The sequence below is a fragment of the Oryctolagus cuniculus genome, chromosome 1 (assembly GCF_051225735.1).
Source record: "Oryctolagus cuniculus isolate XC-2025 breed Fujian yellow rabbit chromosome 1, ASM5122573v1, whole genome shotgun sequence".
Lineage (NCBI taxonomy): Eukaryota > Metazoa > Chordata > Mammalia > Lagomorpha > Leporidae > Oryctolagus > Oryctolagus cuniculus.
Genome location: NC_142867.1, coordinates 48587937 through 48606644, shown reverse-complemented (window position 1 = coordinate 48606644; position 18708 = coordinate 48587937). Strand labels below are relative to the sequence as shown.

At 56.2% G+C, this 18708-nt stretch overlaps 1 protein-coding gene across 6 annotated transcripts in view; it reads left to right on the top strand.

Moving 5' to 3' along the window:
* The first annotated feature begins 12162 nt into the window (after window positions 1–12162).
* Window positions 12163–18708, top strand: part of KCNC1 (potassium voltage-gated channel subfamily C member 1) — a 41118-nt gene continuing 34572 nt past the window's right edge. For 5 of the 6 annotated variants that reach the window (XM_051833923.3, XM_070065286.2, XM_051833924.3 and 2 more), the window contains exon 1: window positions 12163–12997. In XM_051833923.3, coding sequence (XP_051689883.1) covers window positions 12428–12997 — 570 coding nt within the window. In that variant the 5' untranslated portion in view covers window positions 12163–12427. 6 annotated transcript variants of the gene reach the window in all.

Sequence of the window (18708 nt, the reverse complement as noted above, 5' to 3'; positions counted from 1 at the left end):
TTTCCCCAGCCACTCCAAGGTTACTGTAGATCTCACCCTTGAACCGCAGTTAGAAAATTCCCAGAGAAGAACTCTCATTGGACCAGCTCAGGTCATGAGCTAGGATTTGAACCCAGACCCAGGACGAGCGAGATCCAGAGGCTGCTCTCTCTCTGTGGACTCTACAGAAATCAGGAGAGAGGAAGTGAGGGAGGGGGGCAGGCAGAGGTTGGGTCGCACCACGGAGGATGGGATGTGAGGTCCCCCCCTGGCCTGTCCCTGACCTCAGTCCCCCGGAGGTGGGGGTGGGGGTGGGTTGGCAGGGTGGGGGTGAGGAGTTCCAGCTAAGTCCAACTCCATTTGCAGTGTCAATGAAACATTCCTTGTTTGTGGGACCCTTTTTGACCAGGGTTGGATCTGAGGACGTCCCAGGGCTGTGCGCTCTACAGATACACAAGAGCCCTCAAAAAGCTCAAGGAGGGGCTGGCGCTGTGGTGCGCAGAGGGTAAAGCCATCACCAGCAATGCCAGCAACCCGTATGGCTTGGGTCCCAGCTCTTCCACTTCTGATCCAGCTCCCGCTAATGCTCCTGGGAAAGCAGTGGAAGATGGCCCAAGTGGGCCCCTGCCACCCACATGGGAGACTCCAGTGAAATTCCAGGCTCCTAGCTTCAGCCTGGCCAGCCCTGGACATTGCAGCTGTTTGGAGAGTGAACCCGTGAATGGAAGATCTCTGTCTGTCTCTCTCTCTCTGAAACTGCCTTTCAAGAGAAAAATAAATAAATGAATCTTTTTTAAAACAAAAAATTCAGGGAAAATGCTCATTGTGAAAAAGCTGGCCATGGGTTCCAGAAATTTTTAAATTTTTTTTTTTTAAAGATTAGTAATTTATTTGAGAGGCAGAGTTACAGAGAGAGGGAGAGGCAGAGTTAGGTCTTCCATCTGCTGATTCACTCCCCAAATGGCCACAACGTCTGGAGCTGGGCCAATTCAAAGCCAGGAACATCTTCTGGGTCTCCCATGAAGGTGCAGGGGCCCAAGGACTTGGGCCATCTTCCACTGCTTTCCCAGGCCATTAGCAAAGAGCTGGATTGGAAGGGAGTAGCTGGGACTTGAACTGGCACCCATATGGAATGCCAGTTCCACAGCCAGAGGCTTAACCTACTACACCACAGTTCTGGCCCTGGGTTTCAAAATGTTTTACACCAAAATAAACTTATCTTTTAATTCCATTTTTCCAAAAACTCTTTATAGTACCCTCGTATGAGATGTGCAAGACTTCTGCATACAAGGATACTTCAAAGGAGTCATAGAAAAATGGAATTAAAAGATACATTTTAGTGAAAAAAATATTTTGACATCCAGAGTGGTTGTTCAGTCTTGCAGCTAAGACACCTACATTTTATTTCCTGGTCCAGCCCCTGACTCCAGTTTCCTGCCAATGCAGACCCTAGGGGGCAGCCGTGATGGCTCGAGTAGTTGAATTACTGCCACCCGCGTGGAAGAATCTGGATTGCAGTCCTGCTGCCAGCTTTAGCCTTGGCCCAGCCCAGCCTTTGTGGGTGTCTGAGGAGTCAACCAGCAGATGGGAGTTTCCACTCTCTCTCTTTCTCTGGATATAGATAGACATAGATGTAGATGTAGACGTAGACGTAGACATAGATGTAGATATAGTTATAGGTATGGATATAGGTATAGATATAGATACAGGTATAGATGTAGATACAGGTATAGGAATGGATATAGATATAAATACAGGTATAGATATAGGTATAGGTATAGATATAGACATAGATATGTAGATATATGTATATATAATGAAAAAGCATGCAAGGCTTCGATTTTTTAATTATTTGAGAGACACACCGAGACAGATACATGTAGGGATTAGCACTTTTCATGAACTGTCTGAAACTCCTGTGTTGAATTTCAAAACTTTTTACACCAAAATGGACTTGTGTCTTAATTCTATTTCCCTCGAACTTGCTGAAGCACCCCTCATGTGCTCACACAAGAGCACCATGTCTCCAGAGGGCCCCACCAGTGGCCGACCCCGTGGAGACAACCAAGCCTGCGGCACAGTGCCCCTCCCTTACCAGAACTCCTTCCAAGGCCCTGTGAGAAGCCTGGTTTCTTCCATTTTTTAAAAAAAGGGAGTTATTCATTTATTTGAAAGGTGAGGAGGAGAGGGAGAGAAAGACACAGAGAGAGAGAGAGACAGAGAGAGAATGAATGTGAGAATCTTCTAACCTCTGGTTCATTCCCCAAATGACCACAAGGGCTGGGGCTAGGCCAGGCTGAAGTCAGGACCCAGAATTCCATCTGGGTCTCCCCACACGGGTGCCAGGGTTCCGAGCATATGGGCTGTCTTCCTCTGCATTTCTAGGCTTATTACTAGGGAGCTGGATTGGCAAAGGAGCAGCCAGGATTCAAACTGGTGCTCCAACATAGGATGATGGCGACATAAGAGGCAACTTAACCTGCTGCACCACAGCGCCAGCCCCCTAGTTTCTTTCAGTTTGCCATAATAAATCCCTTTAGCCAATCTGGTATGATTATTGAATCTTCCTGTTCTGACTTCCTCTTGCACTGAGGGGCATTGATAACGATGTTTGAGTCCCATCTACAGGCATAAATTGCACTGGAGTTTAGTGGAATCTATTTTAAATAATTGCAATTTAAAACAGAAGCAATAATAATGAGCAATTATATAAATTAAAATAATTCTGACATTGAGAAGACAATTGTAATCCAAACTATATTTAGATTATACCCAAAATAGTTTATTAAAAGAAAGAGATAACTTTCAACTGTAATTATGGAAAAAGACTCTCAATATGTTTGCTAATGCAATCGGTAAGGAATAGCAAATTAAGGGAGCACAGATTTACTTTTTTGGTGATTGGACACAATATACTGCCATCAACAGAAGATAGCTTACAATTCCTGTTGTGCCACTATAACAAAACCTCAGCAACATCCACATAGCATTTAATGCAACTTGTCGATTTACAGTATTTCAAATATCCCACCGCACCAGAAGGTCTGGGATGCTTTGACCTCTCACAGCCCACAGATGACAAACACTTGATGCAGTGCTACCCAAATTTGACCCAAACCCTGACAAATGTGCGTGATGTTTGCCAAAGACTTGTGAAAGATGTTTCCCTAAATTATAGAGAAATTAGCACAAAATTAGTCCTGATACAAAGCCATTGTCACATGAAGAGGCCGTGGAAGGATCTGCCGTTGGGTGCATGCGGGAAGGGAGGGCAAGACCGAGAGATAGGAGAAAGGGGGAGCCAGAGGAGGGCACAGAGGGATGAGATGAGGAGGGAGACAAAGACAGACAAAGACGGTGATGTGAGAATGATGAAGCAGCATCTACTCCGCCTCCACGCAGAGCCCTGGCATTTAGAAAATTACATCTGAGACTGCGACACTTGTTCTTATGCCATACTGGGTCATTTGAGTCTAGTTCCCAAGTTTTGTTTCTTCAGACCACATTGAACGGTAGACTCCAGTTCATGGAGAACTCTTCCCAGGAGCAGGGGGAATGAGTCCCAGAACCTGTCACCGGCTCCAGGAGTCCCTGGAATCCAGGCCTGCTGTGCCATTCACCAGCTCTGACAGCCTGGGGATGCGACCTAGCCTGTCTGGACTTCAGCTTTCTCTCTGGCTAATGATGTCATGATTTTGAAAGGCCTGTGCCTTAAAGCTCTTCAGAGAAAGAACAAAAAAAAATGAAGTGGATGTTTTACGGAGAAGAGGACAGGGACCAGGTTCATCTCAGCACGGACAAACGACATAACCTCCTCATGAACTTCTCCCTTCCTTTTCCCCTCCCCAGAGTCTTACAAAGATATAACTCACATATCATAAAATTTACCCTTATAAAGTGTGCCTTTCAGTGGTTTGTAATCTATCCACAAGGTTGAATGCTATCATCTGAAAATCATTTGGTCCTTGGATGTATGTAGCTTAGTCCGCAGAGTCTCACGTTACTGGTACTGGGAGGGTGGAAACTTACCCAATTATGGTGCTTGGAGGCAGGGCCTTTGGGAAGGGTTTGGGTTGGGTTAGGGCACTAAGGTGACACCCAGGACCCCATCCTGGTGGCTTTATAAGGAGAGGCAGACAGGCAGACGCACACCCACTGTCTCTTGCTGTGTGCTGCTCCAGGCCACCTGCAGATTCTGCAGTCACCAGAGGCAGAGCTGCCCAATCTTGAACTTGAACCTCTACGACTGTGAGCTAAATCAACTCTTTCTTGATCAAGTCTGTGTCCTTGGGTATTCCATCATGGAAATGAAAAACTGACCAGTGCGCTGTGCAACCATCACCACTGTGAAATTCCAGAACTTCTGCATCACCCCCATTAGTAGTCACTCCCCGCCCCGACAACCCCTCCCCTTTCTGGCTGTATGGACAGTTTACAAGAATGTAATCAACAATGTGTGGCCTTCTACATGTGACTCTTTCACAGGGTGTTTTCCAGGTTCATCCATCTCGTAATGTGCATCGATACTTCCGTTCTTTTTCATGACTGAGTAGCACTTCACTCTACGGCTACAACACATTTTGTTTATCCATTCATCAGCTGAGGGCATTGGGTTGTTTCCGTTTCTTAACCATTATGAATAATGCTGCCATGAACGTTCCCATGCAAATTTTTCTAGAAACATGTGCTTCTAATTCTCTTGGGTTTATATACCTAATATTGAAATCTCTGTATGTATCATAACTCTATGTTTAATTTTTCAAGGAATTGCTAAGGCTTTTGCAAAGTAGTTGCACCATTTTCCATTCCCATGAGCAGTGTACTAGGGTTTCGGTTTCTCCAGATCCTTCACAATCCTGATTATTATTGTTTTTTTTTTATTGTCATCTTAGTGGATGTGAAGTATGATCTCGTGGTTCTGAGTTGTAGTTCCCTAATGACTAGTGAGGTTGGGCATGTTTTCATGTGCTTATTGGCAATTTGTACATTTTCTTGGGAGAAATGAATATTCAGACCTTTTGTTCATTTTAAAATTAGGTTATTTGTGGGCTGCACATTTGGTCTAGGGGTTAGGTTGCCTCTCTTTCATGTCAGAGTACCTATGTACCGGTCCTGATGCCAGCTTCCTGCTAACGCATAGCCCGGCAGATACCAGATGGTGGCCCAAGTACTTGAGTCCCTGCCCCGTGTGAGTCTGAGACCTGAACTCAGTCCCTGGCTCCTCCTCCTCCTCTGGCCCAGACCTGGCTGTGGCAGGGATTTGGACAGTGACCCAGTGGATGGGAGCTCCGTGTTTCTCCCTCACTCTCTGTCTCTCTTTTTTTAAAAAATAGGTTAATTGTGTTTTTCTTGCTGAGTTATCAGAGCTCTTTTGTACATTCTAGACACGATTTAAAACCGTTTTCTCCCACCGTCTTATAACGTTCTTGATCATGTTGTTTTATTCTGCTGAAGTCCAATTTACCGATCTTTTCTTTTTGTTAGTGTATTTGATATCATGTCTAAGAAGCCATATCTAACCCAAGTTCTAAGAGTCTTGCAGTTTTAGCTCATGCATTTAAGAATTTGATCCATTTTTAAGTTTCTACACGGTGTGAGAAAAGGCTCCAAGTTCAATCTTTGGGATTTACAGTTGTTTCAGCGTTATTTACTGAAAAGACCATATTTTTCCCATTAAATTGTCTTGACACCCTTGTAGAAAATTAATTGCCCATAATTTCATGGTCTTGTTTCTGGATTCTGAATTCTATTCCAGTGAACAATGGACGTGTCCTTACACCAGCGCCATATGGTCCTGTGTATGGCAGCTTTGTAGTTAGCTTTGAAATCTGGAACCAAGCACTCTTGTTTTGGCTTTTCTGAGGCCCTGGCATTTCAAGTTCGTCTCTAAGTAGCTCTGACCTGGTGATACTTTCAGTTACATGACCCTTGGCTAGTACATTCTGGGAGCCGTAAATGTGCATGAAAGTTTAAAATAGGTCTTTCTGGTATACAGGAAAGAAATGCTTATATGGGGTAGGGACCGTGATTTTTCATTCTCAGCCATCTCTGATGCAGCTTATATAAAATCAATGCTTTTTCAACTGAAAATCATTCTGCACTTGCAAACGGAGTTGTAACTGTTTTGGTTGTCAACGTATTGTATCTAGTTTTCTCGGTGGAATTGGTCAACTTTTTAAAAATGTATATTTGGTTCTGATTTATTTAAAATATTCACTTCTTCCCTTGCTTTTTATTTATTATTTGATTTCTTGCCTTCTATTTTGTTTTTATTTATTTTTTATTTTTTATTATTTTTTTGACAGGCAGAGTGGACAGTGAGAGAGAGAGACAGAGAGAAAGGTCTTCCATTGCCGTTGGTTCACCCTCCAATGGCCGCCGCGGCCAGCGCGCTGCGGCCGGCGCACCGCGCTGATCCGATGGCAGGAGCCAGGAGCCAGGTGCTTTTCCTGGTCTCCCATGGGGTGCAGGGCCCAAGCATTTGGGCCATCCTCCACTGCACTCCCTGGCCACAGCAGAGGGCTGGCCTGTAAGAGGGGCAACCGGGACAGAATCCGGCGCCCCGACCGGGACTAGAACCCGGTGTGCCGGCGCCGCTAGGCGGAGGATTAGCCTGGTGAGCCGCGGCGCCGGCCGCCTTCTATTTTGAAAAAGTCTTGGCTTGGGACCCCTCCCACCTGCACTCTGCTGACCCTGTTCCCCCGCAGGCTGACGCACACACACTCTGCACAGCAGGGGAAGCGCCAGGCTCCTCGGACAAGCCCTGGGGTCACCAGGAGTCCCCAGCTCCTCTTGGGAGAGGGCTCGGTGGCCTCTGCCCAGTGCTGCTGGGGACACACTTGTAGAAGTGCCTGCACACCATCGTCCCTACACACATGGACCCCTGACCGCATTCACACACCTGCTCCCCTGCCTTCATCATCTCCCACCTCCCCACCTCACCCCACAGCCAGCCCCGACAGGTGGTGAGACCGCGCCTTCCCAAAGACCAAGTCCAGGGCGGGTGGCAGTTCTGCCCGGGACCCACAGCAACCCCCTAAGGCTAGGGATTGGTAAGGGTCTGCGACGGAGAGGTGGGGTAAGAGCTGGCTGCTGAGGGATGGCAGATGGAGAGAAGCGGAGAGGAGGTGAGGCACTCTCCTGCGTAAACCCCATAGAGTATCACTCCCTTGCCACACAAGAGGAAACAAGGCCTAAAGAGGGAATGTGCCTGGTTCATTCAGCTAGTGAGCAGCGAAAATGCGATTTGGACCCAACACTCTAGATCAAGGATTCTCTTAACCAGAGGAAATCCCCTCCCCCTCCCTCCGCCCCCAGGGAGCTTTGGCAGTGTCCATAGACCTTTGATGATGCTGGCTGGGGAAGCGGCTTCTACTGACATCTAGTGGATAGAGGCCTGCTAAACATTGTACCTTGAGCAGTCTGGAGCAAGCTCGAAAGCACACATGTTGGAAAAATCCTGTTCAAGACACCTGCCCAGACGATTCCTCACCTTGGCCCCTTACTAGGCTTCCCATGGTCTAAGAGAAAACAGGATTTGCAAGTAGGAGCAGCTCTACCTTGACTCCTACCCCGGCCCAAGTTAGCTACCAGGGTCACTGCTCAAGCTCCTGATCCTATGACCAAGGTCACCAGTTTCCCACAGTGACACCTTGAGGTTCACTCCCCCCTGCCCATCAGAGGGAGGAGGTCTGGTCTGGGAAGCCGACGCCACCTGCTGTCCCCACTGCCTACCATCACAGCAGGCTATCCCACCAAGTCGACTCTCCCAGCACTCTGCTGACGGTAGCTTCCAAGCACGGCCGCAAGATGGCACCCCAACCCATCAGGAATGCAGAGGCTCTGGGCCTGGAAGAGCCATGAAGAATATGCCAACCTGGACAAAGGCCTGGGGGCTGGACTTGGACCAGGTCCAGGGCCTTGCACGCCCAGGTCTAAGGCCTGTGAGTGCCGGATGTGCAAATGGAGGCCACACTTGGCTTCAGGACTCTCTTCACCGTTGTCTAGCTCGCTGCCAGCCCCAGCTCCTCCTCCAGCCCCTTGCATGCACACAGAACTCCCGGGAGCCCTGCACATCCTCCCATTCAGCCTGCACACAGCCGAAGTGCTGAGGATGTAGGCATGATGACTGTCCCCAACACCAACGGCAAAGAAACTGAGGCACAGAGAAGTTGCATGACTTGTCCAAGGTCACAGTTAGCTGGGATTTGAACCCAGGTGGTCTTGTGCCCGCGTCTGTGCTTTAAGCCACTGCATACTGTCCTCCACCCGCAGTAGCTCACCGCCTCCTCCCACCACCCTCCCCAGCGCCCAAAGATTGTGTGGCATGGGACCACAGCCTACTCTGCAGGGGGAGCCGGGATAACGGCGAGAGCTCAAAAGTGGAAAGGGGGCAAGGCTTTAGGGTCTGTGGTCAGTGTTCGTGACAAGCGAACTTCCCCCTCCTATGTCTCTGCTTCTTATTTTCTTTCTTTTTTTTTTCTTCTATGTTGCCCTGTTGGTTTTTCTGGGCTTTCTGCAAATGCCAGCCTTCTGTGTGAAGAGGAAGTGAGAGAAGGGACTTTTATGTGCCGCTTAGGATACAGAAGGGGTTATTTCTTGAGGCCTGGGCTGGGGGAAGGGCTTGTGTCACCAGGGCTCCAAGTGAGAATCCTAAAGTGGAATGTGTGGGGCACCTCCACACAGCTGACTTCTCCCCGAGCCGCCTCTGCATGCGGCCTAGGGCATTTTAAGGTGTAATGTGTGCCTGTCATGTTCTCGCTCCCTCCAGCCCTGGACCGTATCTCTTTTCCTAGCTCATCTTCCAGGGCGAGGCCTGGCCAGAGCCCCTAGGCTTCCACTTTCCCCCTTACTTGGGGCCCTTTGCCTCTGTCTCTCCACCTCTGTGTCTCACAGCAGCTCCCCATGAAGACCCCCATGGGGCCCTGGCCAGGGTGTGTACTGTGTACTGACTTCCTAAAGGGTCCTGGGTAAGTCCCACTCTGGCCTTGGTAAGGGGCCCCGACTCCCACAGTCTCTGCCTCGGGGCTTCCTGGGTCCCAGCCCCTCTCCTGGCCTTTCCCGAGTCAGGGAGCCCTCAGTGAGCAGCCACCGCTCTGAGCACTGTGCAGGGAAGCACATGGGGAGCCCTGGGGGAGCTGAAAGTCATTTTCGGGCAAAAGGATGAGCTGTAGAGAAGGTCTGGGAGCCGTCCTCTGACCCCTGGTGCTTCTGCAGGAGGGAGAGGAAGCGGGATCATCAGCCCTTAAGCAGCAATTGCAGATGTCTAGGGCAGGTGAGGGGGGAGTGGCTGGTCATGAGGCTGGGGGGACGGGGCGCTCTGGAGAGGCCTGTCTCTGGTCTCCCGGTCTCGATCTCACCCATCTTGGCATGCGTGTGTGCCAAGCTCTCTGTGCCCTTCCACTCTCCCTTAGGAAGTCTTGGGGCAGAGCTTCCTGAGATCCTGTGTCCTGGGGACCCGCATATGGGCCAGGCTGGGCTACACCAGGCCAGACCTCTTCATGGTTAGCAGACAGGTCTCACACAGGTCGTGGTGAGAGGGACACTTAAAGACACGCTCATCCCTGCATTGCTCTGAGACTGAGAAAGGAGCAGCTCCTAACTGGGAAAAAAACATGCAGACTAAGCTCTGGAGGGAAGGAGTGTGCACCTGTCCCCAGACGCCAGTCCTCTGTTCGTCTGTCCAGCTCTCTCTCCAGTTCTGAGTTACCGCCCTCTCTCTCCCATTCTCCCTCCATCTGTCATCCCTTGCCCTTCTCCATCCCTCCAAGCCCTTTCCCCACCACACAAGGACCTCTCTGTGGCTGGGAGGTGATTTCCCTGGCTGGATGGCAGAGATGTCCACAGCACTGCTTTGTCCCCAGGCCCGCAACAGCATCTGTGTGTGGGGCAGTGTGGAGGGACGGCAGCCTGCACAGTCAGCAAGTGCCAACAGGTATAAACAGGAGCCTCAGGTCTCCTTAATTAAATCGCCCTTTGCCCAGGCAGCTTGTGTTCGATTGGGCTGGACTGGGATCAATAAGCCGCTTTCCCAGCCCAGCTGCCCCTTGGAGCTGGGCCTGTCCTCGTGTCCTGCCCAGGCCCACCTGCCCACCTCCCCTCCCCCTGCCCCCCGCCAATGCCTGGAGCTGGTGGAGGGCAGAGGCTGCGGCTGATTCATCTCCTGTGCCCTTGTGCCTGGGACAGAGCCTGGGACAAGCAGGGAGTGGAGGAGTGAGGGATGGGCTAAGGTCAGTGGGGACACCAGCAGCAGGCAGCGGCCAGGAAGGCTGTGAGGTCCAGACTGCTACCCCCACCCCCAGGAGCCACTGTGAAGCTGTGGGCGTCACTGCAGGCAGCTGCTCCCACCCAGCCCCACAGGCAACACAGGGTGGCCCCAAAGGCAGCTGGGGCTGCCTTCTCCCTGGGGAGAAGAATGTCAACACGTAGTGGGGCTTAGGAGCAGCATCCCCCGTGAGCCTTGAGAGCACCCAGGGACCCACACCTGGCAGACCAGCGGACTTGGGGGGGACAGGGGCTTCCAGGAGATGAGGTCAGTCCCAAGCTTCCACGGGTCCAGGGCCTTTTGGTTTTGATTTTGGGGTTCTTGTTTTACATAATCTTTGAGCTGTTTATTAAAATGTGAAAAGCGGCTAATGGCAACTGAAATCTGTATATGGCTTTCTGGGAAAATGTTTATCTGAGAATTCACCGAAACGCAAAGTAGTAAGCGGTGGCAGGGGGTGAAAAAGAGCCAGGATTGGTTGTTTGTGATGGTTTAGAGAACAAGGCGTGTGTGTGTGTGTGTGTGTGAGTGTGTGTGTGTTTGGAGTCCATGCAACAGGATAGCTATGGAAGCATCGCGGGGTTCCAGATTCCGGGCGAATGGTTGGTATGAAAGCGCTCCTTGGATCTATCTATCGCGCCCGATCCCGGACAAGGTGTCTCTGAGGACCCGTTGGGAGCGCCTCGCCTCACCAGGGGATCAGACAGTTCCGGGTTTGGAAGGAGAGGGGCGGGTGCCTACGACGCCCTTGTCACCTCAATGTGACCCGGGGCCGCGGGCCCAGACGTCTCTTGGAGCCCCCGCCCTTCGAGCAGCGCTCCCTGGGGCGGAGCGTCGGCGGGTCCCCCGGGAGCAGCGGGAGCCGTGCGGGGCGGGCGCCCCCAGCGCTGGGGTGGAGGGAGGCCCGGCTCGCGCTGGGCTGGGAGGGGGGCGCGGAATCAGGGCTTTTTAGGACCCAGCGCGGCGCCTCCCTCCGGGGGCGAGTGCGGCTGCGCGCGCCGTGTGCCCGTGTCCGGAGAGCGGCGGGCTGGACGCGGACCGCGCGAGCGAGCGAGCCAGCCAGCGAGCTGAGCAGCAGCTCCGGCGGCGGCAGCGTCGCGGCGGCGGCGGCCGCTCCGCGCCTCGCCTCCCTGGCCTCGCCGGCCTCGCCGCGCCGCGCCGGGCCCCGCCACCCCCGCCTCCCGGGCCCGACCTCCGCAGCCCCCTGGCCGCGGCCGGCAGCGCCCACCGCCTGCCCGAAGCCGGGAGCGGAGCGCGGGGCGCAGAGGCACCGGAGCCAGTGCCGGCCGGCCCCGCAGACCAAACCCAGCCGGCAGAACCCCCGTCCGGCCCCACGCAGCTCCGCGACCGTCTGGGAGCTGTCCCTTCAGCACCGCCGCGGAAGCCTGAGTCCCAGCGCAGCCCAGCGGAGCCCAGGTCGAGCCTGAGCGCCCGGAGCGCGGCGCGCAGCGGCCGCCGCACCGAGCAACACCCGGGCGCCCCTGCCCAGGGGACCCGCCATCTCCTCCGGGAGGCGGGGAGAAGGAACGAGGAGGGCGGGCGGGCGCGCCCGCCGCCGGGGGGAGCAGGCAGCCAGGCAAGGAGAGAGGGGAGGGGGCCGGAGCCCGCCCTGCGCCCCGCGCTGCAGCCCCGCCACGCAGGGAGGAAGGCAGCCGGCATCCATCTCCCCGGCGCGGAGGACGCGCTGCGGCGACCACCGCACCGCGGAGCGCGCATTTCCCGGCCCCCTCTCCTCCCCTCCCCCTTCTGGGAGCTGGTCTCTATCTGCCTGGCCCCATAAGCTTTGTGTCGATTTCTCCGCTCTCCAGCTGAGATGGGGATAGAAGCCCGGCCCCCCCACCCTCTTTCCCCTCCTCCCGGGGCTCGCCGCTGAGCGCCGCCCCCCTCCCTCCCTCCCTCCCTCCCTTTTTGCTCCTCTGCCTCCTCCACAGCCAGACCAGCTCCCTCCCACATCAAGCGCCTGGAGACCCTTGGGATCCGGCGCGCACTTCCCTGGACCAAAAAGCGCCCCGAACGACGGGTCCCAGCCGCTCGCTGGGGTGGCCAGAGCCGCGGTCCTCTGTTCCCCCGACGGCTGGGGGGAGGGGGGAGGAGGCCGCGCGCCCCCCTCCCCGGCACCGACTCCCCCTGGCGGCCGCTCCCATGGGTGTCGCTGGGCCGCGCCATGCCTAAGGGGGCGCCGCGATGGGCCAAGGGGACGAGAGCGAGCGCATCGTGATCAACGTGGGCGGCACGCGCCACCAGACGTACCGCTCGACGCTGCGCACGCTGCCCGGCACGCGGCTCGCCTGGCTGGCGGAGCCCGACGCCCACAGCCACTTCGACTATGACCCGCGGGCCGACGAGTTCTTCTTCGATCGCCACCCGGGCGTCTTTGCGCACATCCTGAACTACTACCGCACGGGCAAGCTGCACTGCCCGGCCGACGTGTGCGGGCCGCTGTACGAGGAGGAGCTGGCCTTCTGGGGCATCGACGAGACCGACGTGGAGCCGTGCTGCTGGATGACCTACCGCCAGCACCGCGACGCCGAGGAGGCGCTCGACAGCTTTGGCGGGGCGCCCTTGGACAACAGTGCCGACGACGCGGACGCCGACGGCCCTGGCGACTCGGGCGACGGCGAGGACGAGCTGGAGATGACCAAGCGCCTGGCGCTCAGCGACTCCCCGGACGGCCGGCCGGGCGGCTTCTGGCGCCGCTGGCAGCCACGCATCTGGGCGCTCTTCGAGGATCCCTACTCGTCTCGCTACGCGCGGGTAAGTGGCAACAGAGCCCGGAGCAGAGCGGGCGGGCCGAGAAGGCAGCGAGCGCCCTCTGCTCCCGCGGGCGGAGGCGGGGAGGGGCTCGAGAGCCGGCGCCCAGGGAGTCTGGACTGGAAGGGGCATATGCGAGTGTCCTGGAGCGCAGCGGTGGCCCTTTGCAAGGGTGACCGGTTGAGAGCCCTGCAGGAGTCGCTGTCCCTCACAGCGAGTCAGTGCGGTTGGGTAGGAAGGGGTGTTTGTGTGTGTGAGTAGCTGGTGTGTGCGTATTTATGTAAGTGTGGTGGTGTGTGTTTGGGTGGGAGCGAGTGAGCACGGGTGTATGAGTGTGCGTGAGTGGCCGTCGGCGTGTATCTGTGTCTTTGCAGATGTGTGCTTGAAGGTGCGAAGTGCCCTCTATAGATTTTGGTGTGGGGAAGGAAGCACCTCCCAGGTAAGGAGGTGCCTGGAGCCAGCCAGGGCCCAAGAGGGCCTGAGGCCTGCCTGGCTGCTCCAGAGAGACCACCCCTCTCCCCCGGAGCAGCCTCAGCCAAGGGGGAATCTTGAGGGCTAATTCGCAACTTGGGGGCTGGCAATCCCTCTGTGACCTGCTCCTGGGGTCAGAGCTTGTCCTTTTCTGTGCACAGTGATGGGTGTCTGAGAGGGTCATGAGGTTCACACCTGTGCAGCCTCTGGGACTTGGGGGCTCAGGGAGAGGGGAGCCCTCAGGGGGAGCCTGCCAGGGTGAGGTGTGCCTGAGAGGTGGGTGTGTCTTCAGCAGCCACTCCCCTTTGGTGACAAGCAGCTTGTTGCTGGGGAGAAAGGACACCCTGCTTCTGACCTTGGCCCTCTCTGGGTTAGTGTCATCATCTGTACAGTGGGAGAGGGGGCTCCCAGGGCCTTTGCTGCTGACCCCTCGGTAACTGAGCCCAGAAGGGAGACTGGCAGCAGCCAGCTGGCCACCCTGGAAGAGACAGTTCCACCTTCCTGCGCTCTGCCTCTGGAGGCCTGTGGGGAGTCCAGGGCACCAGGGCAGGAACAGAGTTGGCAATATAAAGAGAGATCCTTCCCCATCCGTGGGCGGCCACCCTGCCCCAACACACACACCCACCCGAGAAAGCACTACCTCTGCCCTTGCTGTTTCCCTGCTGACCCTGGCTTCCCACTGCCCACTGGAGCCTGAGCCAGAGCCTGGGGCAGGGGGCAGGGGGCAGGGGGCAGGGGCAGGAGTCTGCCTGGGAGGGCAGCAAAAGGTCATGTGAGGCCCAGATGTGGTCAGATGGCATGGTGGAGGGGCAGCAGGCTAGAGACTTACCCTGGAATCTTAGAACAGGTAGGTGTGGGCAGCGGGGTCCAAAAGGGAACGAGCCTGGCCTCTGATTTTGCCCCTGAGAATCTTGCCCAAGGTCACCCAGGAAGCTGGAGGCTAAGGGAGACTTGAACCCAAATCCCCTGGGAGCTTCTCCTTCCTTGTGGTGGCCACAAACTCCCTGCCATTCCTAGAGTGGCCTGGGACCCCCAGAGGCCTCCCGTCCCCTTCCCCGACAGAGGCCAGCACCACGGCTAGAGGATTATGTAAGTGGGAGCTGTGCTCAGCTGTGGGGAGGGGCTGGAGCAGGGGCACTGGGGTGTTGAGCCCCAGTGTGTTGAGCCAGTGAGTGCTAGGGTTGGGGTGGGGGACAGGCTGGGCAAAGGCCTGGGTCAGAGCAGCTGCCCATTCAGCCCACACTTGACCTTGGGCAGCGTTTTCCGCCTGCCCCCAACCTTGGCCTGAAAAGCCAGGGAGGCCCCACTTCCTCACGGTGATCTCAGCGGCTCTCCCTGGCAGGAGGTTGGGTGCTCACACCCCTTTCCTAGGCTCAGCTTTTGGGCTCTTAATCAGAATCCCTGAGTTCCAAGGCAGGCAGGGGCCCATGGGGCATGTCCCAGTCCCTCTCCTCCCACTGGACATTCCTGGGACGTGGGGTAGCTGTACCCAGTGCAGACAGTTGGGCCATTGGCTGTGGCTTGGGGTCTTGCTGGTGTACAAAACCCAACTGACAAGTCTTTAAAAAAAATCTCTCATGCAAATGTCCATTGAAGTTGGGCAGGGGGAGGTGGTGGCGGGGCAGGGGTGCCAGGGCAGAGGTGGCTCCTGGCAGGAGCCCGCCTCTTCCGATCTGGGCCACCATTTCCCCCATAGCTTCACAGAAAGATTGTCGTCCCTTCCAACTCTCTTGGGTGACAGATGAGGACCCAGGCCCCCAGGGGAGCAAGGGAGCTGAGGCAGAGCAGGGTTTGGAACCCAGGCTCCCGGCCGCCCGCCGGCCAGCCTCGCTGCATTGCGCTGTCTCTCTGCGGCTCAGCTGCGCAGGGACCAGCCGGCTGCCCGCCCTCCTCCCGCTCTGCTCTGCCACCGCTGGCGCTGTCACCTTCGTCCACCCCTCCCCCACCCGGGGCCCCAGGCCTCCTGGAATTGCTAGGTCTAGACTGCAGAACAGGCTGCTGTTGGGTTATGTGTGAGAGGAGGCTTGTGTAAGAGGTGCCGTGTGTGTGCAAGAAGAGACAGACATGCCATGAGGCAGTGCACGCGTGTGCGTGTGTACGTGTGTGTGCTGAGACGGAGTCTGAGAGTCTGTAAGTCCTTGTGTCAGGGAAATCCTGGGTGAGTGTGAGAGACAGATTGGGGGTGATATGTACTTTGTGCGTGTGTGTGTGTGAGAAAGAGAGAGAGAGTGAGAGAGAGAGAGAGAGAGGGAGGGAGGATGAGACTGTAGGGGATAGTATATGATTAAGGAGAGGGACTGTGTGTGGAAGAGAGATGCTGTGTGTGCAAGACTAGGTGAGTGTGTCTCTGTGCGGGCCAAGTGTGCAACTGCCTGTGTGAAGCTCTTTGCTGCCTTTGTGTGTGTGCGTGTGCATGAGACCATCTGTGCAGAAGGCTGCCGGAGGCTCCCCGAGTGACCGGTTGTGCGTGTATGCTGCTCCAGGTGACAGTGTGTCACTGGATAGGAGACACAGCGTGTTGTCTGGGTGTGCGTGCACCTGCAGGGACACGGAAGGCAGCAGCTGCCTGCCTGCCCCCTCCATCTCCCGGGACACCTGAGCCGCCTTGCCAGGGGCACTTCCAGCCAGTGTGGGCGGGCAGGCCCAGTGGCGAGGTCACCTTTCCCTGAGGAGCTGCCACCCACCCAGGCCCTGGCACTGGCTCAGGAAGATGGAGCCTGTGTGGCTGGGGTGGAGGTCCCATCTGAGCTTGTGAGAGGTGACAGCTGGCTCCCCGGCCTCTCTGTCCTGGGATGAGCTCAGCTTGCATTCTGGGTGGGAGTGATGAGGATCCCATGGGGTGAGGGGTTAAGGAGCTTCCTCTGCTTTGGGAATAAGAAATTATCCCAGAGGCAATGGCGGGGCAGGCAGGAGGCTGGCCGTGCAGAGAGCAGGGGGCTGCGGTGCTCCCGGGCTGAGTTGCAGAGGTGTGAGAACAGATGTGGGGCAGCCCGCGGGAGCCCTGCTTGAAGCCTGCCCTCCTTTCCTCCTTGCGGGGGGTCCACTGAAGTCCAAGGCCCTCGGCTTTTGAGTGTGACTTGCACATTGTCATCAGGAGCATCATTCCATGTCCCATCAGGGCCAGTGGTGGTCCCTAGGCTGCAGGCCAGACAGGGTCCATGGCACAGCTGTGAGTGGTGATGTCGGTCCCCCAGAGTCAGTGACCTCCCAGAGGTCAAAGATGTGCCCACGACCCCCAGGCTGGGGAAGCCCCACTCCTGCCCACGCACTGCCCGCCTCGCTGCTGAGCCCTCGTCTAGTGTCTATCTCTTTGCCTTGTCTCTACCTCTTTGGGACCTAAAGCAGCCCTGAGTCCCCCTCTGCTCCCTGGAGGCTGGAGCGCAGAGCCAGCTGGAGACCTCTGTACCTCCCTTGGACCCAGGCAATGCAGGCTCCTCTAGGGGAGGGCTGGTGGATGGCGCCGTCGTTGGACTCGGCCTCTTGTCTTAGGGCCCACCTCCTCCAGGCAATGAGTGTAGGAGAGCCCTGGGCAGTGGAGAAGAGTCCGCCGCGTCCCCAGCCGCCCCAAGCATTCTCCTTCCTCCAATTCTTTCACAGGGAGCCCTGTGTGTCTGAACAGTACCCCTGGCCTCTGCCCTCCCAGTAATGAAAATCGCAAACCACGAGTCTCCCAGCCAAAGGCCCACAGCCTCACCAAGGCTAAACAGGGGCAATGCTGGGTGTCGTGACCTCCCAGCATTGTTGTAGAGCCCGTGGGGGTGACTGTGCAGAGCCGCGGGGCCCAGCACACAGTAGGTGCTCAGTAGACGCTGGCTGCTCTAATTACTCCCAGTGGCTGCACGATCAATGTACCCCATGCCCGTCCATCTCCGTGTCCACCCTCCGGCTTCAAGCCACCTCTGCAGGAGCTCCCTGCCAGCTCTTCCACCCACAGCCCCTGGTCTCTATGCTTGGCAACCTCTGTGGTTACCTCTGACAGCTCACTGTCTGTCCGATCAGCGCCTTGCCTGCTTAACACACTTGGGTACTTCCCTGGCCCACACCCTGGCCTCTCAGGGCCTCCCTGTCTCAGTCTCCTCAGTGCTCACTGAGTAGCAACCACCTGGCCTCTTTTCACTTCTTACATGGGCCAGGTTCCCTGCCTCAGGACCTTTGCATATACGGCTCCCTCTGGCGCACTCTTTCCTCCTGGCTCCACTCACTCCTTCCCACGCTGCACAACCCCCAAGCATCCGTTCTCAGTGATGCCTTCCTGGACTCCACCGGCTGGGCCAGGGTCAGGCCCAAAGTCCTTCCTTTCAAAAAGCTATCTGGTTTATGATACAGTGCTCATCAGCGGCCTTGTGTGACTAGGTTTTGTTTCACCTGGGTGTCGGAGCTTCTCGCATAGGCAGTGTAATAGGAGCGATTATCATGATGGAGAGGAAACAGTGGCGCAGGGTGGAGGGCTTTACCCAGGGCCGCGTGCGAGCAGGCTGGTTCAGCTGCCTATGTCTTCTACCTCCGGGCTCAGGGCCTGTGCCTGCTCCTGGACTCCTGGAAGGAGGGGATTGGCTTGAGCCTCTTAGGGAGGCGGGTGGGCTGTCTCAGAGGTAGGGGAGGGCAGCTGCAGGGGGCCCGTTCCAAAGCCCACTGCGTGCGCACTGGGGGATCTCGGCCTCCCACAGCAGCTGAATATAGTGCCTCTGGCTATTCTGAGCAGTCTCATGACCGGTGCACTCGCTCTGGCCCAAAAGGTCAGGGCCTGGGCCGCAGCCGCTCGTCGGCTTCTGGCCACCACCCTGGCCTGAGCGTCCCAGCCCTGGTGCGAGCTCAGGGGACAGTGAGGGCCAGGAGCCTCTGGGGACAGTTGCCGCGCATTCCCTGCGGAGCAGATGGGTGCTCCCAGGCCACAAGTCACTGCTGTGATAAAGGAATGTAATCAGGGACGCGGCTCATTCACGGCTGTCGCAGTTGGTACGGGAGCCGTGGCGGCGGGGTCTTGCAGCGGGCAAGAGGGTTTGCGCTGCACTCTGAATACAGCCTTGGCAGGTGCGACTTTGTAACCAGGGACCAGGGCTAGAGGTAGATCACTGGGAGGAAATGTCAGGTTAAGGGGATTCTGGCTGCTGATCAGTCATCTCCTGGGGGGACAGTGCGGGATGGGGAACCTGAGCAGGCATCCAGGCAGGGTGTCCTGGCGTCACTGACTACTCTTCCGAGCCCTTTGCTAAAAGAGCATTAGAAACAGGCTCAGAGAAGGG